Consider the following 22397-nt stretch of genomic DNA (forward strand, 5'->3'; position numbering starts at 1 on the left):
AATCCTCCCAGCCCCCACCCACATCCCCTTGCAGAAGATCCTGGAGACCCATCCCAATCCCGAGCTTCCCTTCAGGAAGCTCCCCTTGCCTCCCTCCCCCATCTCTGAGCAAGCCCTAGACAGAACCCAGGCTTCCGGGGCTACCCCACGTGCTGTCCCCGGCACTGGGGCCTCCACTATCCCACTTTTCCAGGGGCCACCTTGGCAAAGCCTGTCCCGTCCTGTGCTGTATCTGTCGTCTGCTGTGCAGGAAAGCAGGGGGTGCCTGGCCCCAAGGACGCCCACCTCTTGGTGGACCAGGGGCTGGGGTGTCCACCTGCCCAGACTGCCCGCTGCCCCCCCAAGAATGAACGAGAGGACATAGAGAGAAAGTGCTTTATCAGCCGGGCTCAGCCCCGCACACGGACTCGCCAGGAGTAGGTGGTCAGCACGCGCTGCTGGCGGCGCACCACGCAGGTGTAGGTGCCCTCATTGACGGCGTTGGCAATGATGCTCAGGTGTGCCTCACCCAGGGCCAGGTAGCCGGGGTAGGAGAACTCCAGGGGCTCCTGGTCCTTGTACCAGCTGCAGGGGGGCAGGGTGTCTCCTGCAGGCACAGCCTCCACCCACTGCCTGCCCTGCACCCCTGCCCCAGGGCCCCAGGCTGCCCACCCTGAGGACCCGCCAGGGCACCCACTTACTACACTTTTCCTTTTTTGTGGAGAATCTTGTGGCCGCACCGGAAGGTCACGTTCCTGCCCTCAGGCACCAGCCTGGTTTTGGTCCTGGGGGGCGGTGGGGTGGTGGCCACCGTCGGGAAGGGGAATTCTGCGCCGGGTAAGGGAAGAGCCCCCTCAGCCCAGACCATAGCCAAGACCCAGCCCCCACGCAGCCCCGTCCCGGCCCGTGGGAGCCCAGACCATAGCCAAGACCCAGCTCCCACGCAGCCCTGTCCCGGCCCCTGGGCATCACCGTAGCAGAAGTCGCAGCTGCTGGGGCAGAGCCTCTTCATGAGGCGCCGGCGAGCGTCGCAGAAGCCCCTCCGTGCCCAGGACGCGCACACGAAAAGCCTGTCCAGGCATCCTGCCGGGAGCGTGGGAAGCACGGCCTGGCTCAGGACCGCCCGATCCCCGCCCTCCCGCCCGACAAGGGGACTCACCGTAGAGCCGGTGCAGCCCCCACAGCTCGTCCTGGGACAACGCCTTCCAGCCGCGCAGCGTGGCGTTCAGGTGCATGAGCGCCCGGCCGTGTTGTGAGTGCATCAGGCCCAGCGCGTGGCCGATCTCATGGGCCGCCACGTGCACCAGGTCCGTGAGCCACACGCCTGCGGGCCCCGGGGATCAGCGCCTGGGAGCCCCGGGCCCAGCCCCGCCGCCCGTGGGCCAGCTCCCCAAGGCCCGGCACATCTGCTGGAGCGCAGCCGCGGAGCCGCCCTCCGCCGCAGCCACGGAAAGATAAGAATGTTCTGGGCCCAGGCGGTGAGCTCGGCCCCCAGGAATGCAGCTCCTGCTCCCGCTCCAGAGTCGCAGGGGGATGGGAAAGGGAGTTCAGGGCTGCCGGGACTGGGGGCTCCCACGGGCTCCCCTCCTTGCCTGCTCGACTCCAGTAGCAGCCACCACCCCGGAAGGTCCCTCCTGCCGTCTGCCCCAAAGCCCGACCGCGGCAGCCCACTGCGCTGCGGAGGAGAGGCCTCCAGGAGGCCAGCCTGGACGGTCACCTTTCTTCCAGCTGTAGCGCGTGGGGCCCAGCACCCAGTACTCGCTGTCGTCGAAGTGGATGCCGCCGTGCGGGGGGAAGAAGGCATGGGCCAGCTCCCCCGTGGGGCCATCGAAGCAGTGGTGCAGCGCGGAGACCAGGCAGTCCGTGTGGTTGATCGGGTAGAAGCCTGAGGGGAGCACAGGGCTGAGAGGCCAGGCGCGCACGGCCGAGCCGGGGCGGGGGCGGGCGCCCACCTATCCGGAGGTCGCTGGGCTGCTCGGGGGCCACCTCTCGGAAGCTGAAGGGGGACACGTCGCTCCACATGCGGAAGGCGGCAGCCAGGGCCCGCCGCGTCTCCCGCGGGCTCAGCAGGTTCCGAGGGAAGGAGAGGATCCTGCAGGGAGAGCGAGCTCAGCGGGGGCCGGCCGCGCCCCCTCCCCCAGGGCCAAGCCAGGGCGCACCTGTAGGTGAGGTTGAAGTGGTCCCAGCGCAGCCTGGCTGGAGTCAGCGTGTAGCGGCGTCTGCGGGGGGCCAGTGGGCCCGGGACCCGGGTTGGGGGGACCCCCGAGAGGCCCAGCGCAGCGGCGTCTCCCTTCAGGGAAGAAAGCGTGCGTGGGAGGCATCGGTGACGGTCCCCAGGGCCAAAAACTGCCTCGGAAAATGGACTGGAAGGAAACGGGGGTGGGGGTGGGGGTGCCCAGGGCTGGGAGCGGGCGTGGCGGGTCCTGTCTGCCTGTGGTTTCGGGTCTCCTAACCTGAGCGTCCTGTTGCATGTCCCTGGGAACGCGGCCCAGTGGAGGCGAAGGGGCTGAACAGCAGGGCGCGGCCTCCCACCCCTCCCAACAACTGGACACAGGAGAGTCCGACCCTCCGACCTCGGGACGCACATCCGGACCCTCAAACACCCCACACACCCCGCACACGTCCTGCGGGCCCCCAGACAGACCAGACCCACAGACGTGAGAACCCCCACCCCGACACCTGGCTTCCCCGCCCGCCGCTCACCTGCGCTGCGCTCCAGGCCGGCACCGCCGGGGCCCCCAGCCGGGCCAGCAGCACCAGTACGGGGAGGAGGCACAGGGCGACCAGCGCGGCTCCAAGCCAGCGGCGCTCGACGCCGGCCCCCGGGGCCTCCGAGGGGACACCGGCCCCGCGGCCCATGGCGGACTTGCTGTGGGGCTCAGGGCCGCATGGGGCAGCACGGCGCGGGGGCCCGGGCCGCAGAGCCGCCGGGGAGGATCTGGAGGGGAGGCAGTGGCTGGGCGGCTCGGGTTACAGCCCCGTGGGTGGGGGGGGAGACGGGGCGGGAGAGGGGGCAAGGCTGCCCCTGAAGGGAACCAGCTGGCCCGACCGTTGGCCGAGCTGCCTGCTGCCTCCAGCCGGGGGCATGGGGACCCGCGTCCTGTGGGCCAGGGGCAGAGGCCTGGGCATGGCCTGCTGGGCGGGGTCCTCGGAAGGGGGGAGCGAAGAGGGCCCCAGGCAACCCGGGAAGGGCAGCGCCAAGGCTCCCGCTTAGGAAAGGGCAGCCAGTGGGGTCCCCGAGCCGGCCGGGCAGTGAATGACCTGGTGGCTTTTTTCCCAAATGGAATCCCCAACAATCCCCTGAGCCCCACAGGAGCGGAGTCTCCATCCTGGCCCAGGAGGCTGAGCTGGGCCGCAGGGGACGCGCCGCCCGCCTGACAGTGTCCCCGAGAGCTGGGAGGGGACGGCAGGATGGGGACGTGGCAGTGAGTACGGGGCGGCGGAGGGGGAGGCGGGGAGGGGGTGCGTGGGTAGGGAAGGGCCACGGAGGGTGCCAGGTTGCGGGTCGGAGGGAGGGAACTTGTCGGGGTCTCCCAGGGAGCCGGGAAGGGGCGGGCCCTGGCTCGGGGGAACCCCGTGGGCGGCGGCGCGGGAGGTGGAGGGTGTGTGGCTCCTGAATCCCCGGCTAGGCCCCAGTAAAGGGGAGAGGGAAACGGGAGGGGGAACGGGAAGCGGAGCCAGGCGCCGGGCATAGAGGTCTGGACCGGTCCTGATTGGGGGTGGGGGCGGGGAGCTCGGAGGCCCAAAGGCTCGACGGGGCGGCCTGTGTCCAGACGCGAGCGGCTCGGGGCTGGGACCGAGACCCGGCACCGGCGTCCCGTGGGGCGGGGATGGGGGATTGGGCAGAGAAGCAGGAGATTCCGAGCCAGACCGGCCTGTGTCCCGTCCCTCCCCGTTTTCCGCGCCGGCCTCGGGCCCAGGGTGACGGCAGCCCGGCCAACGGGGTCAGCGCCAAGCAGCTGGCGGCGGCCGCGGGCGGTTCTTGGAAAGCGCGAGCCGCTGGACCCGCCCGCGTATTTGCTTCGACACCGCCCCCCACCAGCTTGTCCCCCCCACCTGCTTGCGCCCAGTCCCTTCCCCAGGTCCCAGACCCTGCCTTGGACGCCCCCCAACTGCCTGCTGGGACGGGACCCCACAGCCCTGGGGAGCGTCGGGCCCCTTGGGTCAGAGCACGAGCCCCCACGGCCGCCCCCAGGACGGAGGAGCGAGGGGGGCCCGGGGGCGAACACAGGAGCCCCCGCCCCGTCGGACCCGGGCCCGGGTGGCGGGAGGCGGCCGTGCCCACGCCGGGAGGGTGTCCTGGCCCGGAGGCCGCAGTCTGGACGCGAGTCTAGACGCAAGAGCCTGGGGCGGGCGGGGCGCACCCCAGGGAAGGAGGGGCCCCCAGGCTCGCCCGCGTGTCCCGAGGGGAGGACCCCAGAGGCGCCCGGTCCCCCAGGCAGACAGCGGAGGCAACGTCCGAGAATCTTTTTATAAAACACAGGGCGGGGGCTCGCGAAGGCAGCTCGGGCGTGGCGGGCGGCGCGGCTCACACGAAGATCTGGATGCGGTCGCGGATGGGCTGGCGGCAGATCGGGCAGGCGCTGAGCGCGGAGCCGCAGGGGGCGCATGCGCCGTGGCCGCACTGGAACACGAGGCGGATGTGGCTGTCGATGCAGATGGGGCAGGTGATACGTTCCTCCATCTGCCGGTAGCGGCTCTGCAGCTCCTCCACCAGCTGGCGCGGCGGGCCGGGGGCGGGGGCGGCACTCGCCACCTCAGAGCCGTCTGCGGGGTGAGGGACGGGTGTGAGCTGCGAGGCCGGTGGGGGAATGGGGGAGCGGGGAGCTGCAGGCGGGCAACGGGGGGCGAGGCTGGGGGCGGGGTGTCACCTGGGACGGGGTGTGACCTGGAAGGAGTTGGTGGAGTGGGTGTGACTTGGAGGCAGAGCTGGGGCCGGCTGCGGGCAGGATGTGAACCGTGGAGATCAGGCGTAAGGTGGTGTGGGGGCTGGAGTCAGGGCCGCAGGTGGGGTGGGTGTGACCTGGGGCGGGGTGTGATGGGGAGGCGGTGCTCTGGGTGGGCGGTGATCTGGGGTGGGGCTATGGAGAGTGTGACCTGGGAGGGGCCGTGAAATCCAGCGGGACTAGGGTGTGAGCTGGGGAGGAGGGTGTTACCTTGAGGCGGGGTATGGGCAGGGTGTGGTCTGCAGCAGGCCGTGACCTCTGGCGGGGCTAGGGCCAGGGTATGAGCCTTGGGAGGGCGGGGCGCGACCTGGGGAAGGGCCATGGGCAGAAGTGTGGGAGGGGTGGGGGACAGGGACCCGGGGACCACCAGCTGAGCAGGAGGCGTGTCGGGGGCGCCGAGCCTCACCCACCTGCGCGTAGCTTCTTGCTGACGGCCACCTGGCACCTGATGCACTTCTTCATCCTGCGCGCGCACTCTGCAGAGAGGAGCGCGGTTGGCTGGGGCCGGACTACCCGGGCTCCCCTCCCCGGGGCCCCCCCTCACCCTCGCACACTCTGCGGAGAAGAGCGCCCGGTTGGCTGGGGCCGGACTACCCGGGCTCCCCTCCCCGGGGCCCCCCCTCACCCTCGCACACTCTGCGGAGAAGAGCGCCCGGTTGGCTGGGGTCAGACTACCCGGGCTCCCCCCCTCGGGGCCCCCCACTCACCCTCGCACACGGTGCGGTGCTGGCATGGCGAGAACAGCACCAGCAGCGCCAGCTCGGAGCACACCAGGCACTCAGCAGCCTCGGGCCCCGGCGCGGCGCCCACGTGCAGGTTCGTCACGGTGTTGGGGGTCCCGAGCGCGTGCCTGGGGCCTGGGGCCGCGCCCCCGCCCGCCTGTCGCTCCCTGCAGGGGGAGGAGGCGGCTTGAGAGGGGCCCGGAGGCCGCAGGACCCCCTCCCCACCGCCCGCGGGCTCACCGGAAGCGCTGGGCGCAGCCTTGAAGGGCCTTGAGCACGCGGCCCTCGGCGGCCAGGTCCAGCGGGCTCCGGCCGCGGTGGTTGGTGTAGCTCACGTCGGCGCCCTCCAGCGCCAGGAAGCAGGCGACCGCCGCGCCCACCGTCAGCTCCGTGCTGCCGGGGAGGCCCGAGGCCTGTAGCTGGGCGGCAGGACAGACGCCGGTGAGGGCGGGCGCCGGGGCAGGCCCGAAGGAGGCATCTCCTGGCACCCGGCAGCCCCAGCAGCCGGCGCCCCAGGTCTAAAATAGAAGGCAGGGGCACCTCTTCCGGAACCCAGGTGGGACAGGCAAGAGGGGCACCCTGCTGGGTGAAGTCTGAGACCCTAAGCCCCACCTCTCCCCACCCCATGGGCACCACCCCTCTCCCAGGCTGCCTAGGGGTGCAGGCTGAAGGATCACATAGAACTTGGTTCCGTCTGCTCCACCCCCAGAACGCCTGGCTCCCTGGGCCATCACTGGACACTTCCTCACCCTGGACATCAGCTGCAAGGGCCCTGGGTCCCCCCCGGCCCCATCAGCCACCAGGGGCAGCAGCTGATGACGCTGCAGCGCCACGTGCAGGGCTGTGTCCCCCTCCTCGTCCTCGGCGTTGACACTGCACCCAGCGTCCACCAGCAGTGGCACCAGCCCCACATGGGCCTGCTGCACGGCTAGATGCAGCGGGGACTGCAGCTTCCGGTTGCGCACATTCACGTCACAGCGGCCCTGGGGAGGGGTGGGCACGGGCTCAGACCAGGGACCCCAGTGGGCCTCCCGCTCCCTGGTCCTTGGGCAGGCCTGGGCCGCGCCCTCACCTCCCGGATGAGGATCTGGGCCACCTCACGGTGGTTGTTGAGGGCGGCCAGGTGGAGCGCCGTGAAGCCGTCCTCCTTCTTGGCGTCCACCAGCTGCCGTGCCCGAGCCAGAATCTTTCTCACAGCTCTGTGGGAGTAGGGAGGTTGGTCTGGGACCTGGGACTGTCCCTGGGCAGCACAGCAAGAGGCTGGCCGCAGCTGTGTGCCCACTCCACACTCACAGCGAGTGGCCTTTGAGGGAGGCATGGTGCAGCAAGGTGAAACCCTGGCTGTTGGTGGCGGTGACATCGATGTTTGGCACCTCCGTGAGGACCTCGACGATGCCACTGGCGCCAGTGCCCGCCGAGATGGCGGAGTGCAGGGGCGTGTCCGAGTGGGCATCCTGCTGGGCAGAGTCCGTGGTCACTTGGGGTGACTTCTGCTTGGGTCAAGAGCCAGGGCACCCAGGGAGCAGCGCTCACGGGCAGGCGGCACCCAGGGAGCAGCGCTCGCGGGCAGGGGGCACCCAGGGAGCAGCGCTCGCGGGCAGGGGGCACCCAGGGAGCAGCGCTCGCGGGCAGGCGGCACCCAGGGAGCAGCGCTCGCGGGCAGGCGGCACCCAGGGAGCAGCGCTCGCGGGCAGGGGGCACCCAGGGAGCAGCGCTCGCGGGCAGGCGGCACCCAGGGAGCAGCGCTCGTGGGCAGGGGGCACCCAGGCCAGGTGGAAGCAGAACTCACAGGCAGGTTGACGTCACAGCCATGCTCACACAGGGCCCGCACCACCTCCAGGAAGCCCCTCTGCACGGCCACGTGCAGCGCTGTGCTCTGGGTGCTGTTGATGGCATCTGCCCGGCACCCAGCATTCAGGAGCACCCTGCCGACCTCAGGCTGGTTCCTGACGGGAGAGGACGTGAGAGGGAGGGCGCCGTGCCCACTGGTTGGACACACAGGCTCAGCCCTGCCAGGCCCCTCCCGGGCCCCTCCCAGACCTCACCCCAGGGCCGCGTAGTGCAGCGCCGTGTTGCCCTCATCGTCCGGCAGGTCCACGCCCGCCCTGGCTTGTAGCAGCAGCCGTACCAAGTCCACCTGACCCAGGTAGGCAGCCACTTGCAGAGCGGTCCTGCCTTGGTTCTTGGTGTCCACCTGCCAGGAGAGCCAGCAGGTGAGTCCCTGGCCTTCTGCCCCTCACCCTCAGACTGGACGGTGTGGGAGGACGGGGGCGGGAGCTCGCCTGCTCTGGACGCCTCCGCAGCAGGTCCAGAGCCCGGGCCATGTTACCCAGCGCCACCTCCACCACCAGCCTTCCCGGGTGCTCCGGGTCACTCTTCTGGGCCCGAAGCTTGTCCAGGGCCACGCTCAGTGAGCCTGGGGGGCAGGGCTGAGGTTAGCAGTGGCCAGGGGCAGCCCCACCGCCCACGGCCGCCTGAGCTGTGCCGCACTTTTGTTCTCCCGGGCGCGCTCAGCCACGTCCAGGTTGGCATCCTCCTCGGGCCGGTAGGCCACCAGGCAGGAGGGGCTGAAGGTCCACCGCTGACCAGCGACTGCTACACGCAGGTTCCCGTCTCCAAACACTTTCACCACTTTCCCGACGCGGCCCAGGGCCTGCGGGGAGGGGAGGGGGTCACAGCAGGCTGCAGGTGTGGGGGGCAGCGGCCCTAGCGGCGGGGGCGGCAAGGGGACTCACAGGGGCCATGTCGTCCGTCCACTCGCCATGCCCAGCCTGCAGCCGCTTCACCGTGTCAAGGTCGCCGATGACCCGGACCACGTCGCCCACCCAGAAGGAGTGGTGCTGAGCAACAGAGAGGGGCGTGAGGGGCCCCCCAGCTGTGTGTGGCTGCCCAGGCTCATGGAGCACAGGAGGGCAACCCGCTGAGCTCCGCAAGACAGGCAGGCCCGACTCGGCCCCCGCCCCGGTCCCGGCCCCGACCCTGACCCCGACCCCAAGCACTGCCAGAGGCTCTGGCTGGACGAGAGCCCCAGGTGTCCAAGGCAGCCCTGGGTGTCCCCAGCCCCAGAGCCATGGGAGGAGTGTCCAGGCAGATAGAAGCCAGCTCTGGGCAGGTGTGAAGCCGAGGTGGCCGGCCGTGGGGAGCTATACGCTGACCAGCAGCAGGCAGCATGGCCAGGGCCCCGTGAGCCAGTGTGGGGGTGGGGCCCCAGGACATTGGGGTGCAGGGCGGGCCCACTCTGCCCCACCTGAGCCCTCATATGCAGGGAACTCACTCTACAAGCCCATCTCATGACTCCCCTTGGCGCTTCCTCAAAGGTGCCTGGTATCCAGGACCCCAGATCCAGATTTGAGCTCTGACGCTTTGTCCTGGGCCTGCCCCTCCCAGGGCCATCCAAGCTGCCACCGCCACCACCTCCAGCCCCTTCGCTGACATACTGCTTCCCAGGCAGCCCTCACTACCTCCCACACCACTAGGGTTGTGGGGACCGCCACCCTAGGCCAAACGTGCACCTCCCTGTCCTCACCAGCCACCCCCATCGGCCCCCATACAGCACTAACCAGGAGCGTCTCAGCCCAGCTGCCTCCCTCCCGCCCACGAAGCTGTCCTGCCTTCCTGGTGTCCTGGAACCGAGGGAGGCCCTAACCTGCCCATATCAGCCACGCCAGCTCCCAGAGACATACCCTCCTCTGGGTTCCTTCACACCCAACCCCCTCTTCTCCTTGACCTCACCCACCAGTCCCTACCCTTCCTTCAGGGCTGGGGACTCGTGGGTACAGCTGGCACCCTAGTCCTGCCTGACCCCCCGAGGCCGAGTGGATACATGGAAGGGGTTACAGAAGCAAACAGATGGGGTGCAGCCCAGCCCCCCAGGCACCTTGGTGAGCGCCCCGGGGTGGAAGGTCCAGCGCGTCTCGTGGTTGAACTGCACGCGCACGTCCCCGCGGTCCGTGATGCGATGCACGGTGCCCGTCTGTCCGATAAACTGTGGCGGGTCATGGAGCTGTGGCTGGGTCGGGCTGGACGCTTGGGGAGGAAGGGGCTGGGGGTCCGCAGGGCTGGGAGGGCAGGGCACACAGGGCTCCACGGTGGGGCGGCTCACCTCCGCCATCCTGGGGTTCCAGCCGCCGTGGCCTTCCTGCATCTCCCGCAGGACGTCAGTGTCCAGCAGACATTTGACCTTGTCCCCGTGCTGGAAGGGCTGACCGTCAGCACTCACCCTGCGCTGCAGCTCGGCCGGCTTGCCTGGGGGAGGGTGGCAGGCCTCAGGCAGCAGTCCCTCCCCTCTGGGACTTCAGCCAGGGTAGGAGGGCTGATGGGGTCAGTGGGACAGCCTCATACCAAGCCTTGGGAGGTGGTCCTTATAGTAGAAGCCGCCTGCTGCCTCGCCCACACACTTGAGGTCCACCTTGCCCTTGTGGCCCACACGGTACACGTTCGTGGTACCATCAGCCCACGTCACGCTGGCCACACTCCGGCCTGTCTCCACATCCCAGCCACGGATGTCCACCACACGGCCTGGTTTCCCTTCCCCTCCTGGGGAAAGAGTCCCCGCCAGCAGGCTAAGGCTGTGCCTTGAGACTGAGCCATGAGCCAGCCACAGCCGGGCCCTGCCCTCTGCCCGTCTGCCTCCACTCACCATCCTGTGAGCCCCACTCCCAGTCGGGGCCTCGCACCACCTTCGCGCCCTGGAAGATGCCCCTTAGTGGGATCCTCAGGAGGCCCTGGCGGGGACTCAGCGTGACACTGCAAGAGGGTTCACAAATAAAGCTCTCGGAACTGCCATCTCTTCCCGTCCTGAGCCACTCGGGAGAGCCTGGGAATGGCCGGCCCAGCAGGTCAGCATCCTCCACACACTGCGAGGAAATGCCCCCGGGCTCAGGGGCCTGGAGCGAACCTGCGGACCACGTTCCTCCAGGGACTTCCCTGATGCCAGGCTGGGAAGGCACCCAGGCCCACCCTTGGCAAGACCTCTGGGTGCGGTCGCTTTATGCCTGCTGCCTCCCGGTGAGCTGGGGCACAGCCAGGCCCAGAGGTGGGCTCAGCATGTGGTAAGGGAGGAATGAGGCCAACAGCACTCCCCAGTCGCCCACAGCTCCCCCCACATGCAGGGAGGGCCAGAGACAAGGGTGACATGCAGGAGACGGGGTGGCATCTCTGGCTGCCTTTGCCCCAAGCAGGCTAGATTCTCCCCCAGCTGATGCCCTCGGACCAGAGCGCAGCAGCCCCCAAGGCAGCCCAGGGGCTGGCTCCAGGTGTGGACAGTCCTCGCGGAGGTCTCATGCCTCCCTGGGGGATGCTGGCTGCCTGATGGCCACTGCTGCCTGTAGAGCCACCCAGAGGCCACCCTCTGTGCCCCGCCCATGGCAACACCGCTTAAGGCCATTGCCCTGGAGAGACTTGCTCCATCTCCCTGGGAGTGGTTGGGAGCCTCCCCGAAGGCCGAGGCCCCCATGGCAAGGCCTGGGTATCCGCCGCACAGGAGCTGGTGCGGCCCGGGACTCACGGGCGTGAGTGGGCTGTCTCGTAGCGGTCGAAGGCGTGGGCAAGCTCGTGCTTGTTGTGCATGTAGCACTGCGTGCAGAGGTCGTAGTCCAGGCACACGCGGCACTTCCAGCGCATCCCCCGCAGCCCGTGCTTCTTGCAGCAGTCACAGATGATGTTGGGGTGCCGGACGCCTGGGGGTGGGGTGGGGTCAGAGGGGGCGTTCCCGCCCCCGGGTCCTGCCCGTCCCGCCTGCCCTTGGCGCACCAATCTGGGCGTTGTCGTAGAGCAGCAGGTCGTGCGCGCCCTGGTAGCCGGCGCGGTAGTTGGTGCGTGTGCCCTGGTCCCACTGCACGACCACCGTGCGGTCGGGTGTCGAGGGGCTGCCGTGGCGGCCAAGCTCCACCACCGTGCCCACGCCGCCCTCGCCGCCGTCCTGCTGGCCCCACTTCCAGTCCACGCCGCGCACCACCCGCATGCCCACCTGCACGCCCGCCTGGGGGTCTGGGTCCATGTTGGGCGGGGCTGCTCGGGACCTGTGGGCAGAGGGGTCCATGGTGGGCCGGGCTGCTCGGGACCTGTGGGCAGAGGGTATTCTCAGGCCACCACGGGACACTCCCGGTCAGAGCAGGCTCCACAGGAGAGCAGAGGAGAGGCCCAAAGGGGCAGGTGGGCTGGTTCAAGCCCTAGGGCCCGAGGAGGCAGCAAGGAGGCCCACAGTCTGGCACCAGCGAGGCTGGTGGGGAAGGTGGGTGCCATGCCAACCTGGCGCGGGACCGGCAGGGTGGTCTGGGCCCAGGGGGCTTCGTGAAAGGTTCACAAATAAAGTTCTAGGAAGAAAATTGCCATCTCCTCCCGCAGCCAATTAATGAGCTGGACGCTGGAGTTCCCTAAAGAAAGAGCTGCCGTCCCCTAAGACACTCACATGGTTGGACGGGCAGCAGCATGTGAGCAGACACCGTGACATGCGTCCCTCAGAGGACTTGTGTCCACACACACACAGGGTGAGGAACTCCTGCGATCCACATGAAAACATCAGACAACGCAACAGAAAAATGGCAAACACGACGCAGGCACCATACAAGACCAGCAGGCACTGGCCAGCAAGGACCTGGGGGCGTCTGTCCCCAGACACTGCTCCTGGGGGATGCCAGCTTTGGACCCTGCGCGCCAGGGACAGTGCAGCGAGGCCAGACAGCACCCCGGAGCCTTCTCTGGAAAAGTGGCCCTGGCCACGCCACGCACCCACAACAGAGGCCAGACACTTGAGCACAGGCAGGTCCCTGGGTCCTCAGTGGCCACGGGCTCCTGAAGCGGGGTTGAGTCCCAACCAAGCAGGGACCCACTCACCACAAAGAGCACAGGCCAGAGGTCACCAGCAGATGGAGGGAAGTAGCCAAGTGCAAATGCCAGGTGGCTCCATTTACACAGAGGTGCACATTCCAGGCTGCTGGAAGCAGGGATGGAGCCAGCCACAGGGCTCGAGGCCCAGAACTGCTAATCCCGAATCTGGGTGCTGACCCCCGAGAGCTCACTCTGCAGATGTGAGTCACCGTGGGCTGCCCTCTCCACCGTGCTGGGCTTCAGCACAGTCTCGTTAACAAGAAGAATGGATGTGAACGTTAAGAGGGCAAATCAGAAGGTAGAGGCTACAGCTGGCTGTGATCGCATCACTGCACTCCAGCCTGGCGGGCAAAGCAAGACCCTGTCTGGGGGAGGGGAGGGCCCCTACTCACTTCTCATTAAACCACTAGGACCCCATGGCCGGGGAAGGAGGCAGCCCAGGAGCACTGCCTGAAGCAGAGGTGGGGGACACGGCAGTCCCAGGAGGCTGGAGGGACCCCTGAGGCTGGGTGGATGTGGCTGAGGATGGAAGGGGGCCCTGCCAACTCCAGGACACAGGCCAGCCTGGGCCTCACATGTCAGCCTTCCACCTGGGCGGCACTTTGCATCTCAGGCCAGTTCAGGAGACACCCTGGCCCAGGGGAGGCTGCAGATGGGCAGTGAGGAGGGGCCACAGCAAAGCCCCCGACTCCTGCTCTGGCTCAGGGGCCTGAGTCCCACAGGTTGTCCCCCGAGCAAGGCCCGGTGAGGAGCCCAGCCCCACTCCAGAGACTGAGTCCAGCGCAAGGGCTCGCCTGCAGGGCTGGGCTCCTCACCGTGCCCCAGCTGCATGTGAGCATGGGACTCCCTCTAATTCTCAGGGGCACAAACCTGGCCAGCTTGGCCTCTACAGTTCTCTCTCCTCAACTTGCCCAGAACCGCCAGGGCTTCCACAGGACGGGGGGATGTTTTAAAAGCACAGCTCTCCCTGTCAGTGACAAAGAGGAGCCCCCACCCAGCAGCCAGGCTCTGCTTCTTCAGGGAAACCCCACGTGGCCTCATCTGTCCAGAGGCCTCACCTGTTGGGTGACACTGCCCCCTCACCTGGGGCGAGATCCTGCCAAGATGTGCACCAAGGCCTGGGCCAGGGCTGCTTTTTCCTGTGGCACCAGTGAGCCCCAGACAAGGAGATGGGTCCCGTGGGCAGCTCCACAGCCATCAGGGAAGGTGGCTGGCTCTGCCCTCCCCACGGCCTTCTGCAGCCTCCTGGCTGGGCCTCTGCATGGTCAGCTTCCACAGGTGGCAGCCAGAGCGGCCCCACCTTGCCCTCAGAGGCCCCGCGGAGCCAGGAGCCCAGCCACCACCGAGGGTGACCCACAGGCCCTCCCCATGGGCCTCTGTGGCACTGTTCCCCTGGGCGGGCCTCTGAGGGCAGCCCCCAGGTGGTGCACTGCCGCGCCCTATGTTTGGCCAGGACCCCACCAGCTGCAGCTTTGACTGAATGGCTGCGTGAGTGAACAAAACATAAGAACCAGAGAGAATCTGTGCCAGGCTTCTGTGATAGCGGCAGCCCCCGTGTCCCGAGGACCCGCCCAGCAGAGGCCACTTCCAGCCATCCCAGCACTGACTACGCCTCACCCAGAGCATGTCCAGGGGGACACAGTTCCACCGGCCAGCCCAGCTCCGCGGCCCCACCCTGGCCATGACCCTTGACTCTCCAGATCCCTGCAGACCCCACGGGGGCTGTCTTGGAGGGAGGTCACCCCTCCTGCCCCAGCAGCTCCCCACTGCCTGCTCTGCCACCAGCTGGGGGCAGGCTCTGCAGGGTTCCTGCTCCCAGGATCCACACACTGTCCTCAGCTTTTGCCCATGGAGTGCCCAAGAAGGGTGAGGCGTGGCCTGGGCTGAGCTCCCCCACTCCAGCCTCCTCTACACAGGGACCTTCCCCGCAGAATGGCACAGCCGGGGAGGCCGACGCAGCAGTCTGCTGGCGGGGGGACGAGTGACAGGGGTACTGCTCCTTAGGGGTGCGGGCCCCACCCCCTGCCAGGCCATCCACCTCCACCAGATCCACATGCAACCTCCTCCTTGCCAGGATCCCCCCAGAATTGGCCACAGCTGGCGTCACGCTAAGCCGGGGCCTCCTCCCTGCCAGACACCTCCATTGAGCCGGAGCGGGACCCATCACAGGCAGCCGCAGAACCGACACTGAGCCGGAGCGGGACCCATCACAGGCAGCCGCAGAACTGACTGGAGGTCTTTGCTAGCAGGGGACACGCATCTGCCGAGCCCTGAGATGGGCCTGGCAACCGAGATGAAAGACTTGGGACCGCGAAAAAGTCAATGCCATGAGCCCACGCTGTGATCCTTCTGCAGCACGGGGGGTGCCCTCTGTCTCTGCGCCCAGACTCTCAGCCAGAGCCAGCCTAGCCCACAGTGATCCTTCTGCAGCAGGGACGCCCTGTCTCTGCGCCCAGACTCTCAGCCAGAGCCAGCTTAGCCCAGGCCAGCGGCCACACCTGCCCGACCCGCAGGCATGGACCCCAGCCATATGCCACTGGACCTTTCCAACAAGACAGGGGCAGGGCGCCCCATGCGTGGACCAGAGTGTCCTGTGCCCAGCCTTGCCCTTGGGGGGATGGGCAAAGGGCAGAGATGTCAGGGAGGCCACCAGCAGGACCTCTGGGAATCAAGACCAAGCCTCGGTGGCCCCCACCTCACAGGCGCAGCGGGGTGGGGTGCCAAGGCCATCAGCCTGAGACAGGGTGGCCCGTGCCCCAGACGGGCACCTGTCTGCAGCATGCCCAGTATTTTTAGCACAGCCAGGCAGCTCCCAGCTCTGGCCCACAAAGCCCCACCCTCCCAGAGGCTGTCCCTCATGGAAGCCCACCAGAGTTGGGGCACAACTGGGCCGAACACGGGCAGGGCTTCCTCCCCGGCCTCACTTCTCGTGCCTGGAACCAGCCTCCCACTTGCTGAGGGTTGCCCCAACAAGGGAGAGGAGCCCGGACAGGGGAGTTGGGTGCGCCTGCCCACTCCACGCCTCTCCCCGGGCGCTGGGATGTGAGCATACAGGGGCCTATAGCCCTGGCACCTGCTCATGGCTCCCCTGCAGGGCCCCCACCCCAAGGTTCTGGGGTGTGTCACGCTGCCAAGGCAGCCCCTTCTGTCCAGCGTGGCACTGCCCCGGCGTGGCCGCCTCATCTGAGCGGGGTCTCCGGCCATGCCTGCCTCCCGCCGACCCTTCTGTGGCGCCAGTGTGCAGACACACCCCGTGCAGGCAGCTCCCAGGCTCGGGAGCTCAACATCCGGGACCCTCTGAAGGGGCCAGCAGCTTTTTAGGCTCTGCCGCCTTTCTCCTCAGCTCCTTCCTGCAGCCGCCTGCCTGTCTTCCTCACCACTGCCCAGGGCCAGCAGTCACCCAAGACCACCTGCCACTGGCCTTCCGGCCCCCGGCCCCGGGGCTCAGTACCTGCCTCCGAAGGCCTCTCTAGGGGGTGTTTGTGGTGGAGGCAGGAGGCAAGAGTGAGACCCCCACAGGCAGGGAGGAGGAGCACCCCAGCCAGGACCCAGCACTTGTATCCCTCCATCTGGGAGGTCTCTCCTCAAAGGGGACAGAGTGTACCTGCTTAGGGGCCACCAGCGAGGGGCCTGCCCCATCCCCACTGTTCATGAGAGTTGGGGGCTGTGGGGTCGCACACACAGCCTGGCCACCTCAGAGGGAAGCTTGTGGACAAAAGGGCTCATCCCCTGGGCTTCCCTGACCATCTTGTCCTCCTGAGGCCATGGGAGAGGCTCTGGGCCGGGACTGGGTCAAGCCGACCCCAAGGGCACTAGCTGCAGGCCCCATGCTCTGGGCAGGGGTGAGAGCAGGTGATGTGGGGCCAGCACTTGGCACACCCGCTGCAGACCTCAGGTGAGGACTTCCCGGAGGCGTGCAGGTGAGGAACGCCAGATTAGGGGTAGGAGTGGGGTGGGTGGTCCTGGAGATCAAGCCCTCTAGGACAGATGTTTCCCCAAGGGCCCCTCACTCCGTCTGCCTCCACCCTGGACCTGCCCAGCACCCATCCCTTTCTGGAGATCAGGAGGCCTCTGGGTTGCCCCCTCCTATTTTTCTGTTCTAAACCCACAAGGCTCCAGGTGCAGAGGAGGGGACCAATGAGCCCTGATCACCCTGATCACCTGCCCACAGCGGGTGAGCTCTGGGCCAGAGGCTGCTATGGAAAGTGCAAATGTCCAAGGCTGGCCCTGCCCTCATGCCAACCTGGCCAAGGTTTCCCAGAAAGACAAACCAGAGACAGCCACAGCCACAGCCCAGCACTGGTGGAGGGGCTCCAGGGAGCAGACCAGAGCTGCGGCCAGGCAGCCCCTGGCGTACATGGTTGTGGCCACTCCTGCTCCTCCTCTTGTAAACATACAGCCCAGGCTTCCGCTGTATGTGAGGATGCTGCCTCACAATGGGTGTCTTCACCTCAGTCAGAAATTTACCCAGAGAGTCACCAAATGTTTTTCCTTTGCTAGAAATGCTAGACTTTGCCATCTACCCAGAGTTCACAGGCTGTGCCCCTGGCTGGCATCTGAACCTCGCCGCAGGCAACTGCTCCCGATGTTTAAAATGATGGAGGCAGTCAGGGCGTGAAGACTCGGGCGACAGATGTGCTTTGGCAAATCGGAACTTACCTCAGAGCACACACCAGCCTTGAGGCAGCATCCCAGGTGTTTAATTGCTACTTCCTGGGTCACAGATTTCCTGTTGGAAGCTAAAGCCACTGGAGACACAACACAGCAAACCAGACGGGCAGCCAGCAAGCCAGGCTGGAGAAAACGGTTTATAAAGGCAGTTTCACACATTCAGCATTTACCATCTTAACCACGCAAGCAGCCACCAGGTCTGTTCTACTGCTTCTTAGTTTCTCTTTTTCACAAGAAACTGCCGGCTCTCAGAGGGCAGGAGGATTTTTTTCACAAGAAACTGCCGGCTCTCAGAGGGCAGGAGGATTTTTTTCACAAGAAACTGCCGGCTCTCAGAGGGCAGGAGGATTTTCCGAACCATCAATCAGGAGAGTGTAGGAGGAGAGACTTCCCTTATTGCAAGTATTTTATTGGATAAGCTTTGAAAGCCATAGAGACCAAATCCTATTTAGCGAGGAAGTTAGCAAATTGCCTTTATTCAGAAGAAGCAAGTTACATAGAACTGGGACTGGACATGAGGCTGCCCTCCTCCTTGCACCTCCAGCTGTGCCTAATGACACTGAAATGCCGCTGTGTGTGGCACGCCACGGGCCATGGAGTAGCTCCAGCTAATGCAGATGGACATCCCGGGTGCCCCAGGGAGATCAGGCCCACTGAGTGGGATGAAGCCCTGAGCCTGGCCAGCACGGAGACACCTGCTAGGGGAAAGCCCACGAGTGCTGTGGCCACCTCCAATCCTGCCCATCTGGGTGGAGACCCACAGGCACCCTGCAGGCTGGGGTGTCAACCCACTCACTGCCCAGGGCTGCCCTCGGCCAGGAGAGAGCCACATTCAGACACTTGTTGCATGTGAAGCAACAGGCCAGGGTGGAACCGGACAGAGGGGGCCTTCCGGGAAAGGCTAGGCTTGCCGGCGCTCCTGCGCTGCGGCCACTCTGCCCCAATCCTGCAGGTGCCTATCAGGGACCTGTCTGGCACCTCTGCTTATTTCCTCCATGGGTATCGAACCTAGAGGGGAGACGCGGGATTACTCACCACTTCCCTCCACTCACACGCATGTTCAGACACAAACACAGCCCTTCTGACGTGGCTTCCACGGAGCCCCAAGGTGGGAGCGCCAAGTGCAAACTACCAGGCTGCGGACGGTCAAGAGCTCACCTGTCCGGCCGTCCAGTCGCCCGCCCGGCCGCCTTGAGGCTCTTGGGCTGCAGCCCTGATGCCTGGAGACTTTGGGACTGGCCTCTAGCCTCGCTGGGCTTCCAACCCTGTGGCCGAGGGGAGATGCCAAGATGCACAGTTAGCACTTCGGCCTGTGGCTCGGTCGCCTGTCTGCCCCCGGGGCTGCCCGCCGGCTCCAGGTCCACTCGGGCCCACGGCCGCGACACCCAGGGCCGCCGCCTGCCTGGATAGGCTCCCTGGGGTCTGGGGCGCGCAGGAGCCGCCAGCGCCGGGCCCGTAATTGCGTGCGCCCGGGGTCTGGCGGCCGCGGCTCGCAGACGTCAGGAGGCTCCGGGACGCGCACGGGCGCCGGCGCAGAGGAACAGGCGGGCCGGGGGCGGGCACGGCGGGCACCCCACCCGGAGCTCGCCCCGCCCCTGTCATTCGTGCTGAAGGCTCGCGGAGGCCGCCCGGCCCCGTCCGCTGCCAGACCTTGCCAGGGCCGCGCAGTACCCGCCGACCCCAACTTGCCCGGACGTTTCCGTCCCGCCTGCTCCGCTCGGGGGCGCGGGGCTGCCGGCCAGTCCGTCTGTCAGTCTGTCCTGGCGTGCGAGGCCGCCCACCGGCCCCGACTGCTCAGAGGCGGCCAGGCCAGGCCAGAGCGCCCGCCGCGCGCCGCAGCCCACCGGGCCCAGACGATGACCCCAGCGCCGACCCCAGCGCCGCGGGCCCCGGGCCGCGCGAGGCCTGCCGGGAGCTGGAGTCCCGCGCAGGCGGCCAGACCACAACTCCCAGAAGGCCCCGCGGCGGCGCTGCGCGCGCAGCCCCAGCTCATCGCGAGCGGACCCTGCCGGCCCGGTGCGGCTGGGCCAGCGGGAGCGGGACCAGGACGGCGCTCGCGTTCTGCCAGAGCGGAGCACGACTCGGGGACGGTGCGGAGGGCCAGGGGAGGAGATCCGCGCCTGCACGCACCATCAGCCGAGAGAACGGCCTGCATCGTGCCAGTGACCCAGGAGCGACTCGGGGACGGCCTCGGGCTCCCAGGCCCTCCCGGGCCACCGGGCACTGAGGAGAGGGGCGGCTAGAAACTGTGGGACCCCGACAGCGGGAGCCCAAGGCCAGCCCCCGCCGGAGCGCCGCGGCCACGGCCACGCCCTCGCCGCAGGGATGGGCGGGGCAGGCGCCGGAAGTGCGTCAGCGCGGGAGGGTCGGCTTCGCCTGCCCTGCGTGGCGCAGCTGGGGGCCGAGCGGCTTAGCCTCTGGGCGCCTGCGCAATGGCGGTCCCGGAGACGCACTCGGTTGCCATAGAGACGGGGGCTCGGGACCGACGTCGCGCTCGCGGGCACTGGCGGGACTTGCCGCGCGGCAGCCACCTCTTTCCGACTTCACCAGAGTGGACCTGGTCCGGGCTTTTGAGTCACGCAGACCTGCACACAGCGAGAAACGGCAGTCCGGGCCCGTCCTCCCGCCCCCGGTTGTGCACCCTAGAGGCGGACGCTTGTTTCTCGCTTTCTCCTCAGAGAAGTCTCCGCCTTTCTAAACAATGCACTGCTACTTTCTCATTTCTTTTTTTTTGAGACAGAGCCTCTCCCTATCTCCCAGGCTGGAGTGCAATGTCGCGATCTCGGCTCACTGCAACCTCCGCCTCCCGGGTTTAAATGATTCTTCTGCTTCAGCCTCCCGAGCAGCTGGGACTACAGGCTTGCGCCACCACGCACACCTAATTTTTGTATTTTTAGTCGAGACGGGGTTTCACCATGTTGGCCAGGCTGGTCTCGAACTCCTGACCTCGTGATCTGCCCGCCTAGGGCTCCCAACGTGCTGGGATTATAGACGTGAGCCACAGCCCCCGGCCTCTCATTTCTTAATTGTAGACATTGCGTACTTCCGGAGAAGGTCCCTGAGAACCTGGCTGATCTTCCCCGCTGCACCCCTCACGTGGTCCTGTTAGCTCCCAAACTATCAATCTGAAAGGAAACCCAGAGGCAGGCTCTCCAGGACAAGTGAGTTAATCTGGGCATCGCAGGGGGTTGCAGCCTAGGGTGTTCGTGCCATGACTGATCATAGGCCTATCGGAGGGGGCCGGGAGAAGGGGAAAATATAGATGAGCTCACAAAAGTCGTTTTGTAACAAAAACCACTGGCCGTGGGCGCTTGCTGCAGGAGTGGGCGTTAGCTCGTTGTTGGAGAGAGAGCCTTACCAGGCCCAAGTCCTCGTGCAAGCTGCTTATCTGGAACACTGCAGTCCTGAGGAATTTCCCTGCAGTAAGTCTGGTTACAGGCAAACGTGCAGGACGTGCAGGAGCGTGTTCTGAGGAGGCCTGCTGCAGGTATCCCCGCGTGAGAGCTCCCCCTTTGTGGCCTCCACTCCATTTGTTTAGGGATTGGTAGAAGTAGTTCCATTTTGGTACCTGCAACTGTCACAGCTGTGGTAATGAAACCAGGCTTATCTCTTCACGATTGGGTACCTGCTGTTCACTGCTACTGTATAAAACCATGCCACAATTCCTGTACAACCTTTTTTTTCTTTTAATAGTTACCTAATATTTTCACATACCTAGCTTTTTACTAACCCATGGCCAGTTTTTTTTTTCAAGTGTCCCAACGTTTTTGCCACATGCCTAATAATAACATTTTCCAAAGGCTCAAACACATCCGCTGTGTCTGATCCTCCTGTTCGGACCTAGACCGATCGCCTCCTGACCGTGCTGCACAGCTCTTATCTCGAGCTTTTTTCTGCTCTCATCCTTGAGACTCACTTTGCCTGTCTCCTTTCTTGGATTCCCTATGTAAACGAAAAATAAAATCCTGAGCCCTCTACCAACTGTTTTATGTTTTGTTTTGTATTTGAGACAGGGTCTTGCTCTGTTGCCCAGACTGGAGTGCAGTGGCACTGTCTTGGTTCACTGCAGCCTCTGCTTCCTGGATTCAAGTGATCCTCCCATCTCAGCCTCTTGAGTAGCTAGGACCATAGACACGCACCACCATGCTGGTTATTTTTAAATTTTTAGTAGAGACGGGGTGTTAACCATGTTGCCTAGGCTAGTCTCAAACTCCTAGGCGAAGCTATTTGCTCACCTCTGCCTTCTGAAGTGCCGGAATTGGCTGGGCACGGTGGCTCACGCCTGTAATTTCAGCACTTCTGGAGGCCGAGGAGGCGGATCACTTGAGGTCAGGAGTTCATGACCAGTCTGACCAACATGTTGAAACCCCATCTCTACTAAAAATACAAAAATACAGTGTGTGTGTGTGTGTGTGTATATATATATATGTATGTGTGTGTGTATATATATATATATATATATATATATTAGCCAGGCATGGTGGTGCACGCCTGTACTCCCAGCTACTTGGGAGGCTGAGGCAGGAGAATTGCTTGAACCTGGGAGGTGGAGGTTGCAGTGAGCTGAGATCATGACACTGCACTCCAGCCTGGGGAACAGAGCAAGAATCTGCCTCAAAAAAGAAAAAAAAAAGGAAAAACCGGCTAGGTACAGTGGCCTACACCTGTAATCCCAGCACTTTGTGAGGCCGAGGTGGGAGGATCACCTGAGGCCAGGAGTTGGAGACCAGCCTGGCCAGCATGGCGAAACCCCATCTCTACTAAAAATACAAAAATTAGCCGGGCATGGTGGTACTCGCCTGTAGTCCCAGCTACTCGGGAGGCTGAGGTGGGAGAATCGCTTGAACCCAGGAGGCAAATGCTACAGTGAACCAAGATCTGGCCACTGCACTCCAGCCTGGGTGACAGAGTGAGACTCCGTCTCAAAAAAAAAAAAAAGGAAAAAGAAAAGTGCTGGGATGACAGGTGTGAGCCACTGCGCCCAGCCAACCTTCCACCAATTGAACAGATTCCCTCTTGGCCAAGGGGACCCCGGAGAAATTTTTAAAACAGTTTCTGGCCGGGTGGATCCACCTATAACCTATAAGCCCCCACTTCAAGATATCCTACCTTTTTAGGCCAAACCAACATATACTTTCCATGTATGTATTTATGTCTTTGCTTGTAACTCCTGCCTTTCTAAAGTGTACAAAACCAAACTGTAAACCAACCACTTCAGAACCACTTACTCAAGGCTTCTCGGATGTGTGTT

At 65.4% G+C, this 22397-nt stretch overlaps 2 protein-coding genes and 1 long non-coding RNA gene across 54 annotated transcripts; 1 reads left to right on the top strand and 2 right to left on the bottom strand.

The window, feature by feature from the left end:
- Positions 1-361: 361 nt before the first annotated feature.
- Positions 362-4451, bottom strand: MMP23 (matrix metallopeptidase 23). Of its 2 annotated transcripts, none has more exons than XM_077979933.1 (8): positions 2683-4451; positions 2139-2269; positions 1932-2071; positions 1697-1864; positions 1139-1303; positions 952-1062; positions 684-807; positions 362-564 (listed from the first exon to the last, which is right to left on the bottom strand). In XM_077979933.1, the coding sequence occupies exons 1-8, from the start codon at positions 2836-2838 to the stop codon at positions 390-392; spliced, it is 1170 nt and encodes a 389-aa protein (XP_077836059.1). In that variant the 5' UTR covers positions 2839-4451; the 3' UTR covers positions 362-389. The 2 variants fall into 2 exon arrangements, with proteins under 2 accessions (XP_077836059.1, XP_001095296.3); XM_001095296.5 differs by having other exon boundaries at positions 681-807.
- On the bottom strand, positions 4437-19473 carry MIB2 (MIB E3 ubiquitin protein ligase 2). Of its 50 annotated transcripts, none has more exons than XM_077979191.1 (22): positions 19277-19473; positions 18305-18411; positions 17135-17269; positions 11399-11667; positions 11154-11325; positions 10287-10393; positions 9989-10183; positions 9750-9892; positions 9525-9620; positions 8383-8487; positions 8138-8300; positions 7930-8063; positions 7693-7841; positions 7437-7593; positions 6941-7101; positions 6720-6846; positions 6397-6630; positions 5888-6066; positions 5633-5814; positions 5336-5401; positions 5136-5232; positions 4437-4746 (listed from the first exon to the last, which is right to left on the bottom strand). In XM_077979191.1, exons 4-22 carry the CDS (start codon positions 11643-11645, stop codon positions 4737-4739), a joined length of 2724 nt encoding a protein of 907 aa, XP_077835317.1. In that variant the 5' UTR covers positions 11646-11667; positions 17135-17269; positions 18305-18411; positions 19277-19473; the 3' UTR covers positions 4437-4736. The 50 variants fall into 50 exon arrangements, with proteins under 50 accessions (XP_077835317.1, XP_077835311.1, XP_077835313.1 ...); XM_077979185.1 differs by having other exon boundaries at positions 9525-9632; XM_077979187.1 differs by lacking the exon at positions 19277-19473 and adding an exon at positions 18836-19013.
- Positions 19110-21123, top strand: LOC106997149 (uncharacterized). Of its 2 annotated transcripts, XR_013409833.1 has the most exons (4): positions 19115-19236; positions 20179-20307; positions 20467-20633; positions 20947-21123. It is a non-coding gene; the product is annotated as an uncharacterized LOC106997149 (long non-coding RNA). The 2 variants fall into 2 exon arrangements; XR_013409832.1 differs by lacking the exon at positions 20467-20633 and having other exon boundaries at positions 19110-19236.
- The last annotated feature ends 1274 nt before the right edge of the window (positions 21124-22397 follow it).

This window comes from Macaca mulatta, chromosome 1 (genome assembly GCF_049350105.2).
Source record: "Macaca mulatta isolate MMU2019108-1 chromosome 1, T2T-MMU8v2.0, whole genome shotgun sequence".
NCBI classification, from domain to species: Eukaryota; Metazoa; Chordata; class Mammalia; order Primates; family Cercopithecidae; genus Macaca; species Macaca mulatta.

Coding starts and splice junctions, on each gene's coding strand:
- MMP23 (XM_001095296.5), bottom strand. CDS start 2,838: ATGGGCCGCGGGGCCGGTGTCCCCTCGGAGGCCCCGGGGGCCGGCGTC. Junction 2,270..2,682: donor CGGCCTGGAGCGCAGCGCAG/GTGAGCGGCGGG, acceptor TCTTCCCTGAAG/GGAGACGCCGCTGCGCTGGG. Junction 808..951: donor CAGCTGCGACTTCTGCTACG/GTGATGCCCAGG, acceptor TACCCGGCGCAG/AATTCCCCTTCCCGACGGTG.
- MIB2 (XM_015131639.3), bottom strand. Junction 7,594..7,692: donor CTGCACTACGCGGCCCTGGG/GTGAGGTCTGGG, acceptor CTCTCCCGTCAG/GAACCAGCCTGAGGTCGGCA. Junction 6,067..6,396: donor CCTTGCAGCTGATGTCCAGG/GTGAGGAAGTGT, acceptor CCTGCCGCCCAG/CTACAGGCCTCGGGCCTCCC.